We start from the raw sequence: 10,355 nt of genomic DNA, 5'->3' as shown, positions 1-10,355 counted from the left end.
GGGAGGGGGAGGCTCTCTCACCCCCCCACTCCCCCAAGCAAGCCTCCGCCACCCCCCGCGGATCCCTCACTTACCCCAGGAGGCGGCAGGGGGGCTCTTCTGCCCTCCCACAGGCCTCAGCGTTCCGCCGCTGGTCCTGGGAGGTAGCAGGGGGCCTCTTCTGCCCTCCCACGGGCCGCAGCGCTCTAGTGCTGGCCCGGGGAAGCGGCGGGGGGCGCAGTGCAGGGAGCTGGGGTGGGGCTTGCTGCCACCGCCATTTGTTATGGTGCCTGGGCTCCCAGAGCAGCAGTCCGGCGCGCTCCTGCCCCAAAAGACCCCTGCTTATATGCACCCTCACATTACTTTTCAGGTTTTATATTTTCATATTAATGTTTGTCCTTAATATTTGTTAAAAAATGGATGATTTAGTTGTTTTCTCTATTCTTTTACTTAATCGTTTTTTATTCTGTATCCCTAAAAAATATTAAAAATAAAATTAAAAAAATAAGAACAACCATCAGGCATTTATACGGTTTTGTCCGAATGAGATACACTTACTCCGCAGAAATGAAACAGGATCTTAGTGGCACTAAACATTCATCTCAGCATCAGTTCTCATTGAGTCAGAAGGTGTCTTACTAGATGTATGAAGACAGCTCTGACTCACTCACAAAAGCTTATGATGGAATCAACGCTGTTTATTTTTAAGATTCCACAGATTCCACTGGATACCTGTTTAACATTGCTACAAAAGACTAACACAGATTCCCCACTGGAATTATCATCCCGGAAGGCACTTCCACCTAAGTCATCACTGTAAGCACAGTAGGTACTTCACTGACATAAGAACATAAGAACATAAGAGACGCCAATGTTGGATCAGGCCAAAGGCCCATCCAGTCCAACACTCTGTGTCTCACAGTGGCCAGAAATACCAGTGCCATCAGGAGGTCCACCAGTGGGGCCAGGACACTAGAAGCCCTCCCACTGTTGACCCCCCCAAGCACCAAGAAGACAGAGCATCACTTGCCCCAGAGTCCCTATCTATACCTTGTGGCTAATAGCCACTGATGGACAAGATCGAGATAGCCTGCGCCACCCAGGTCAGGGATTGCAACACATCCATTTTGCTGAAACAAAGAACCTTGAACACAACTCTCCCAATAAGCTGGATCACGGACTCACTTGGGTTGATCTTTGGCAAATCGGTCAGGATCAAAAATCAGTGGGTCCTTGAAATACCTTCCCATGCGTCCCATGATATATGTGCTGCACTGCCAAGAGAAGATGAACATTTAAATGTGTAGGGTGTGAAGTAAGATACAAATACAATAGTCATCATCAACAACAGGGAAATACTTATCTAACCATGTCCTTCTATTGAACAGACAAAAATTCTTCCTTTAGGCTGCCCATGTTCTGCAAGGTAATTCTGCATCTTGGATAGGAAATTAAATAAATGTGCCTTATTTTGTATGCAATGCTCCCTCTAAGCCGCGGAGTCTTGTGAGCAGAAATTCTACTTTGTGAGCTACTGGCATTAACGTTGTGAGCAAGCAATTTGGCTACTGCATAAATTAGTCTGCTCTGGAGCCATCCTTCCTGAGCTAAAACAAAAATGTGCGAGCCAGAGGCTAAAAAACTGTGACTTTGTGTGTGATCATGTGGAACACAACAAACTATGGCAAGTCCTTAAAGAGATGGAAGTACCAGAAGAGATGGGAGTACCAGACCACCTCACATGTCTCCTGAGAAACCTCTATAAAGGTCAAGAAGTGACAGTTAGAATCGGATATGGAACAACTGATTGGTTTAGCATAGGAAAAGAAGTATGACAAAGATGTATATTGTCACTCTGCTTATTTAATTTATATGCAGAGTACATCATGTGAAATGCCGGCCTGGATGTATCTCAAGCTGGAATTAAGATTTCCGGGAAGAACATCAACAACCTCAGATATGCAGACGATACCACTCTAAGGGCAGAAAGTGAAGAGGACCTAGAGACTCTTGCTGAGGGTAAATGAGGAGAGCACAAAAGTTGGCTTGACACTCAACATCAAAAAAACTAAGATCATGGCATTCGGCCCCATCACTCCTTGGCAAATAGAAGGGGGAGTCATGGAAGCAGTGATGGACTTCATGTTCCTGGGATCCAAGATCACTGCAGACGGTGACTACAGCCATGAAATTAAAAGACCCCAGCTCCTTGGGAGGAAGGTAATGGCAAACCTAAACAGCATGATAAAAAGCAGAGACATCACCCTGCCAACAAAAGTCCACGTGGTCAAAGCAATGGTATTCCCAGTAGTCATGTATGGCTGCGAGAGTTTGACCATAAGTAAGGCTGAGCGCTGAAGAATAGATGCTTTCGAATTATGGTGCTGGAGAAGACTCTTGAGAGCCCCTTGGACTGCAAGGAGATCAAATCAGTCAATCCTAAAAGAAATCAACCCTGACCGTTCCCTGGAAGGCCAGATACTGAAGCTGAAGCTCAAATACTTTGGCCACCAAATGAGAAGGGGGCACTCACTGGAGAAGACCCTGATGCTGGGAAAGACTGAAGGTCAAAGAAGAAGGGGACGGCAAAGGATGAGATGGTTAGACAGTGTTATCAAGGCAACGAACATGGAATTAAGCAAACTCCGGAGGACAACAGAAGGGCCTGGCGTGATGTAGTCCATGGGGTTGCAGAGTTGGACTCGACTGCGTGACTGAACAACAAAAAGCTCACACTAACTCAGCTTAGAGGGAACACTGTTTGTATGACTTATTCTATATGTTTATTAGTTCATTCAGGTTTTTTAAGTAATGTGGACTTTTAAATTCTTTTTTAAAAGAAAATCTGAAAAATTGCCTTGGGAAGCAGTTTCATGATTGCCCTAAGGACCACCAAGCAGAATCTCAGAAGGGCCATCTTATGGAGATTCTGGGTTCTGCTGGAAACTGGAATTCCTGATCTAAGTTCTCTGAGGAAACTTATATACCTGATCAAAAAAAGGGTGTTTGCAGATCAGGCCCATGGGCAGAAGTTTTATGGTAAGAAGACAAAACAGTACACAGAGGGTGGAGTACAGCTGCCTGTTTCCCAGAATTCCGAGCCTGGAGCCTCATGGAGTAGAGGCTGATGATGTCATGAAGTGGCGCCTACTGAATAGCAGTATTCATGATAGTACTTTTGCAGACTACTAGGTACTCATTTAAAGAGATGGGTAAAGAATTACCATACCAATATTTAAAAAATGGAAATTAGCTCTGTGCAACATGTAAATTGAGTAGTTGGTACCTCCCATCTCTAATTTACATAGGTAGTAATTACAGGCCTGCACAGAAATATTAGAAGAACCCCAAAAGTGTGCGAGGTACTTGGCGGCCCTGAAATTTCAATGTGCTGTCTGGAGACCTTGAAAATGAGCCCTAAAGGCTTGAGACCTGGCCTTGGGGGGGAGCACTATCATAAGTCAATTTGAAACCACAAAAATGTTAAGTAAATCTGATATGCTGAAAGACTGCTTAATTTATTTATCAAAACGGAACTGTATTTTAAGACTTGGATGGCTAAGTAGGCCCAGCATTCTAGGCTGACCACGGACTGATATTCGATGTCTTTATTCAACCGAGCCTTAGGAACACAAGCATTAAAAATACACTCTGCAAACTCAAACTTACTATTCAAAGCAAAAACACTCCATCCAGTGATACGACAGCCCCCTAAACAGTTAATGGAATGAGGTGGCCAACCTCCAGGCAGTGGCTAGCAATTTCCCGCTATTACTACTGGTCTCTAGGCAACACAGAGATCAGTTCACCTGGAGAAAATGGCCGCTGTGGAAGGTGGGCTCTATGGCATTATACTCCACTGGAGTCCCCTTCCCAAACCCCACCCTCCTAAGGATCCACCCCCCAAATATCCAGGTAATTTCCAACCTGGAGCTGGCAACCCTATGAAGGAATGATAACAATGTAAAATCGGAAATGTGTAATCCTGAAATCTTTCCCAAACAGAGCCCTCTGAGAAAAGCTCAGACTTCTTTTAATGGGGACGGAAGAAAATGGCGGGGACAGACATTAAAATGGTATTATAGAGAAAAAACATACAGCTATATCTTATTTGCCCTGATGTAGATGGCCCGGGCTAGCCCAATCTCGTCAGATCTTGGCCTTGATTCGTACTCGGATGGGAGACCACTGGAGGAGTCCAGGGCCACTATGCAGAGGCAGGCCATGGCAAACCACCTCTGAACACCTCTCGCCTTGAAAACCCTATGGGGTCGCCAGGAGTCAACTGTGACTTGATGGGCACTTTCCACCACATACCTTATTCAATTTGTAAAATACTGCACATTTTCTTCAGAAACGTCACTTTTTAAAAATGAACGCCGGGGACTCAAGAGAGGTAGCAGGTGGTCGGTGCTAGATGCACTTGCCTGACATGCACCCCTTGCTTCGTGACTGCAGGCCCACAGTGGTCTCGCAACTGTATGCCTTCAGGCAGCCTATCTTGTAGACAATCACAGATAACAATCCATTCAACAGACTCACAACTACAGTGGTGTTTGCTGGAATTTTGACCCCTTCTACGACGCCTTCCTTTCCAGTCCAGCGTACGGTGCCTGGAACCGGTGGGTATAATCGCAGGACTTCCTTGAGGACCTAAGAGAGGAGACACAGATGTATCTCAGGGTACACAGAGGAGCCATCCCTTCCTCACGTGACAGGTAGGTAAAAGGAATGGACCCGATTCTGGAATGCCTTGCTTGAAACCCTAGACTGGTTTACTGGGGGGTGATCAGCAAATATTTCACCTTTAGCTTAGCATCGCTGTTGGGACCTTTCTCATATGGTTGGTGCTACAGAGAAACCCACAAGAAGGTTCAGGCCTTTTTTGCATGACCAGACTGAAGTCTGTATTCAGATGTCACTCCTAACCAATATTAAACAGTGTCTGGTTTGATGTGGGGCTTCTGCACATACTTTACACCTTCCCTTCTCACGTAGAGAATCCTGGTTAGAAATTAATACGCAAGAACAAAAGAAGAGCCCTGCTGGATCAGTATTTAGCCCTGTTCACACAGCAGCCAGAACAGTAGCCCTGGAGGGCCAACAAACAAGGCATAGAGGCCAAGACCCTCCCCGGATACAGCCGCCTTGTGCTGGTCTTCAGGGGCTTACTGCCTCTGAATATGGAGGTTCCTTCTACTCATGATGGCTAGTAGACACTGACGGACACGGTCTCCATGACTCTGTCTACCATGATGTATTAATGCAGAATCTTGAGTTACCTGGACTTACTAGTTTTCCTCCCAGAAACCAGGATCTGAAGTGTGGATTAAACTTTGGTTTAGAATCCTGGTTTGTATAGCAAAAGACGTAACTCCAATTAATCTGTGCACCTGCATTTATTTGTCATGGCTCTACTGGTAGCAGGAGCTCCTTTGCATATTAGGCCACACACCCCTAGTGTAGCCAATCCTCCAAGAGCTTACAGAGCTCTTCTTACTGGGGCTACTGTAAGCTCTTGGAGGATTGGCTACACTAGGGGGTGTGGCCTAATATGCAAAGGAGCTCCTGCTACCAGTAAAGCCCTGGACTCATGGGCAACCAGAGTTGGTTTCTCACGGGGATTCTCTGCACAAGAAGTGAGAGGAGAAGGAAGGAGAAGCAAGGCGTGTGTATAAACTTTGCAGCCAACCAGGTTTATACACATTCTGGCTTAATGGCCAGTTAATGTGACATCTGAACACAGACGAAATGTGTCTTATCTGCAGCACAGTCCCAAAAGCTTTGATTCTGCCCGGTATTTCTTCCATGCTTAATGGAAGCAGAAGAAATAACAAATCCCACTCATTGTTTCAAAAGCAAAAAATAAAAATTACAAAACTAAGAAAATTTTGTAGGTTTGGAGGAGTGGGGAATATCTAATAGATACGTACAATGCACAGCCACAAAACAAGAGAATTAAACAAAATGGTACTATTTTAAGGGGTTTCATGTTCTCTTGGTTCAAATACCATTCCTTGAAAACAACAAGATTTTAAGAGAAGATGCATGAATTATACACAACACATGACTAACAATGTTCAAATTATGCACAATATATAAATGAGACAAAAAGTGTAGTGTGTGTAATCCCGGTGTAGCCGTCCTTGTGAGATAGTGGGTGGTGAACACTCTAGCTGTGATTGGATGAGGCACTCTACTGCCACACAGTGGTAGAATTAGAGTAATACAGCACTCAAAACTGCATGGCCGGCATTTTGAATAACTACTGTGCTATTTTAGTATTTGCTGCTATTCACAGATCTTACCAAATACTTTAATCTCGGCTATTCTGATTGCCCAGTTACTTATACATCTTGACTCTAAATAGCCCTTCCTGGCAACTAACCACTCCACCCTCTCTCTAACTATATGTAAGGCTTGAGGAAGTCTCTTTCAATGTATCTGAAGAAGTGTGCATGCACACGGCGGCTTATACCCAGAATTAAACTTTATTGGTCTTAAAGGTGCCACTGGACTCAAATTTTGTTCATTTAATAGCTCTAATGAGGCCTTGTTTCGAAGTTCTGTATTACAGGTAAAGAGCTCCGAGCTACCCTTTATTTAAAATTCTGGCCCTTCCTGGCAACTAACCACTCCACCCTCTCTCTAACTATATGTAAGGCTTGAGGAAGTCTCTTTCAATGTATCTGAAGAAGTGTGCATGCACACGGCAGCCTATACTCAGAATTAAACTTTATTGGTCTTAAAGGTGCCACTGGACTCAAATTTTGTTCACTTAATAGTTCTAATGAGGCCTTGTTTCTAAGTCCTGTATTACAGGTAAAGAGCTCCAAGCTACGCTTTATTTAAAATTCTGATAAGCATTGTGCTTGATGTCCCATTTGGAAGCCAATATTTTTATTTTATTTATATCCTGCATTTCTCCCCATTGGGGACCCAAAGTGGCATTCATCGTTTTCCTCTCCATCTATATTGGCCTCCCCCTTTTATCCTCACAACAGGTAGGCTGGGCTGAGAGTGTGTGACTGGCTCCTCCAGGCCTACAGCTGAGGCACCAGCAATTCCATCTATATTGGCCTCCCCCTGCTTTGCTGCTTTGTTGCCTTGTTTTTGGTGGTCCACCTGTTTTTTGTACCATCTTAACACCCACAGACATGCCTGAATTATAATATCTTCTGAGAGAAGACGCACTAAGTTGTGTCAAACCATGCACTGCCATCTGACTGATTAGACTTAAATTGTTGTTATAATATAAACTGTTGTTGTAAATTGGGTTTTAATGATTAATTAATGTATTGTTTTAATATTGTTGCTGGTCCCTGTTGTTGCCCACCCTGAGCCTGCTCTGTGGGGAGGGCGGGGTACAAGTCAGGGGGTGTCAGGGGGTGTGGCCTATGCAAATAAGTTATGCTAATAAGTTATGCTACTGAGCTCCTGCACCTCTTTTTCTACGAAATGACCCCTGCATGGCAGAGTGGGGATTCAAAGCCAGGTTTCCCAGCTGCTATTCCCAGACATTAACTAATATCCCATGTAGGCTCCTTGTGGTCTTAACAGCATAGTAAACAGGCCTGTAGCTACAGTGGGGCATTTCGGGGTCCTGTCCCCTTAATTAAAAGCCCCGCCCCACAAATAGCCATGCCAGAAACCTTAGTTTTGAGGAGAGACACCCCACACACACACACACACACAGGGTGAGAGCACGGTGGCTTGCCCTCAGGCTTCCCTCTCCCTCCCACTGTGAAATTGGGGGGGGGGGAGGAACATAATGAGATCTGGGAAAAGACAGCTCAGAAGGCATTTAAATGCCTTCTGAGTCCCCTTCCACAGGGCAAGAAAGCTTAGAAGGGCACACAAGAGTGGCACTTCGAACAGATTTCCAACAATCCCCCTTTCTGCTAGCCGAGTCCCACTGTGCACCACCTAGGTCAGGGTGAGTCTTTCAAAAGCATTCCCATGAGCCTTTCAGAAACAGGCTTTCTTGCCCCGTGGAAGGGAACTCAAAAGGCATTTAAATACTTTCTGAAGGCAATTAAATGTCCTCTGAACTGTTTTTTTCCTAGGAGCTGATGTGCTCGCTGCCCTGTCCCTTGAAAGGAAGGGCTGGAAACAGGCTCAGAGCCTTACGTTAATTAACTGTAATTTAACTGCCCTCTTAAAAATTTAAATGCCTTTTGAAAAAAAAATCCTGTCTAGGGGCCTGACAGTAAAAGATCCAGAACTGCTCTGAATTGCCTGGGGCCTCGTTTTTCAGCTTTACCTGCATTAAGTAGTACCTGTGATAAATACTGGAGGTTTCCCAGATCTTCATAGTTAATGTCTCTCTTTACACCAACAACCTCATCCACTTCAGCCAGAAGCCTAATGAATGCAGACAGGAGAATTTCAGTCAATTGCCTACTGATTTTAAGCTAAAACACATATAGGCCCCGGTCACACGGGCTGGAAAATGCGGAGGGCGAGCATGGCTGTTTGCCCCGGAGGAAAATAACGCACGGTTGCGCGATCAGACGTCCCTTCAAGGTCCCGTGGTTAGGGGGCAGGTGCCGATCACACAATGATCCTGCAAAGAAGCAGTGCGGCACAATCACACCAGCAATCGCTAGGCACCGCTTCCGTGGCAAACGGGATGGATTTTTTTAAAAACTGAAGTTTGTGCATACGTATGACTGAGCAATCGTATCTGCACATCCGAAGGCGGGTGGTGGGCTTACCGGAGAGGGCGACAGACGCTTCCGGACCCCAACAGAGCTCCGAGGCATAGCCAATGGAAGAGGAGGTGGGGCCCCTCGTCACAGCCGCTCTAACCGCCTGCGCGACTGTGGCCATAGCGACCCTCCAGAGGCGGCAAGCCTGGCTGCAGTGGGAGGGGGCCTCTTTGTGCGCATGTGCCGTTGGGCGCTTGTGCGCATCCTGTGGAGACTTGGGGGAAAAAACCCTGTTCGCGACAGGACATGGGTGGGCGCCGGATGCCACGGGATTCCACCAGAAACACGATCAGGCGCCCGCCCTTGCCCAGCGGTTTCCTGAAACTAGTACCTCGGAGGTACTAGTTTTTTACCCCGCATCTTCGGCGGGAAGCCTCGGGTTCACCATGGGAGCTCTACGCTTCCCAGATGTGGCGCTGTGATCATGCCCGGAAAATCCGCCTATCTTTTGTCTCTCTAGTGTGGCTAATGTTCCGTGTGACCGCAGCCATACTTCTGTATTTGAAAAAGATGAGGATTAACCTGCAAGGGCCACAATTTCTCACCATAATTTCTTTATTCAGTCCCCGTACTCAGTGTTCACAAAGCAACACTATGTGTTTGTAATTATTTAAGTTTGTTTAACACAGCAATGAATGTCTTAACATCATAACACGGTTGTCAATGTTCTTCCAGGAGAATAAAACGGATACTGCTCAAATTAATTATCATCCAAGAGCCATAAAGATTCAATTATACTGAAGTTCCAAGAGATTACATAAAAGCAATCTATAAAAGCCTTTAATTTCATAAAATGCATCTCAATTACATTATTCTTCCAATAAATTCTCATCTTGCAGTGATATCCTAAACAAGAGTTATACCCTTCTGATCTCATAGACTTCAATGAACTTGTCTGCTTAGGATGGCATTGTGAAGTACTGCCAGGGGCTGTTGTGATGGGCATGCACAACGATGGGTCTAATGGGGTTAGACAGATTCACAGAGGAGGAGTCACCATGGGATACTAGCCATAGTGAGTAAAAGCAACTTTCACATACACATTCAGTAAATCTTTGAATAGGCTTATCTAGGACCCAACATCAGGGGAGGGGCCTCAATCTCCAATTCAGTCTTTGTTGGCCTTCCAGGTCAACCTGCTGACCACTGTAGAATTGGATAGACTAGATGGACCACTGGTAGCAGAACTCTTCTCATGTCCTTACATAATATTTAAAGAGCTTTTCATCCACAGTATAATCCTTCCTTTTCATTACTTGTGCAGTTTTCAGGGTAAATATCTATATATCTAATAGCCAAGTTGCCCCCTGAGTGCGGATATCTAAAGCCACACATTGGGGGCACCTAGGGGTCAAAGAGATTTTCCTGCACATTTGGGGCAATCCCCAGATGTGCAGAAAAACCTGAAAAGTTGAAAAAATATTTAAATCCCCCCAAAAGTAAAAGTGTTCCCTGCGCATGCGCAGAGAACGCTCTGGCCGTTGGGAGGGGAGGCTCAGTGGACCCAGTGGCTGGGAACCACTCAGGCCTCACCGCTGGTGCCGGGGGGGGGAATAGTGGGAGAAAGCTCAGCAGGTCCATGCAACTCACTGCCAGTGCGGGGAGGTGGGGGGAAGGATTGGCGGGCCCAGCAGCTGGGAGCCATGCGGACCTGGCTGTTGGTGC

The 10,355-nt window shown here is 45.8% G+C and overlaps 1 protein-coding gene across 1 annotated transcript in view; it reads right to left on the bottom strand.

The window, feature by feature from the left end:
* The window catches only part of LOC107121530 (cholesterol 24-hydroxylase-like), a 43,663-nt gene that overhangs the window by 4,403 nt on the left and 28,905 nt on the right, over nucleotides 1–10,355 (bottom strand). Inside the window, exons 11-13 of the mRNA XM_015424442.1 lie at nucleotides 8,259–8,343; nucleotides 4,522–4,632; nucleotides 1,165–1,253 (exon numbers count right to left, since the gene is read on the bottom strand). Coding sequence (XP_015279928.1) covers nucleotides 1,165–1,253; nucleotides 4,522–4,632; nucleotides 8,259–8,343 — 285 coding nt within the window. The remainder of the gene's footprint in view (nucleotides 1–1,164; nucleotides 1,254–4,521; nucleotides 4,633–8,258; nucleotides 8,344–10,355) is intronic.

This window comes from Gekko japonicus, unplaced genomic scaffold (genome assembly GCF_001447785.1).
Source record: "Gekko japonicus isolate JY-2015 unplaced genomic scaffold, Gekko_japonicus_V1.1 scaffold44, whole genome shotgun sequence".
NCBI classification, from domain to species: Eukaryota; Metazoa; Chordata; class Lepidosauria; order Squamata; family Gekkonidae; genus Gekko; species Gekko japonicus.
This window is presented reverse-complemented; position numbering and strand designations above follow the sequence as displayed.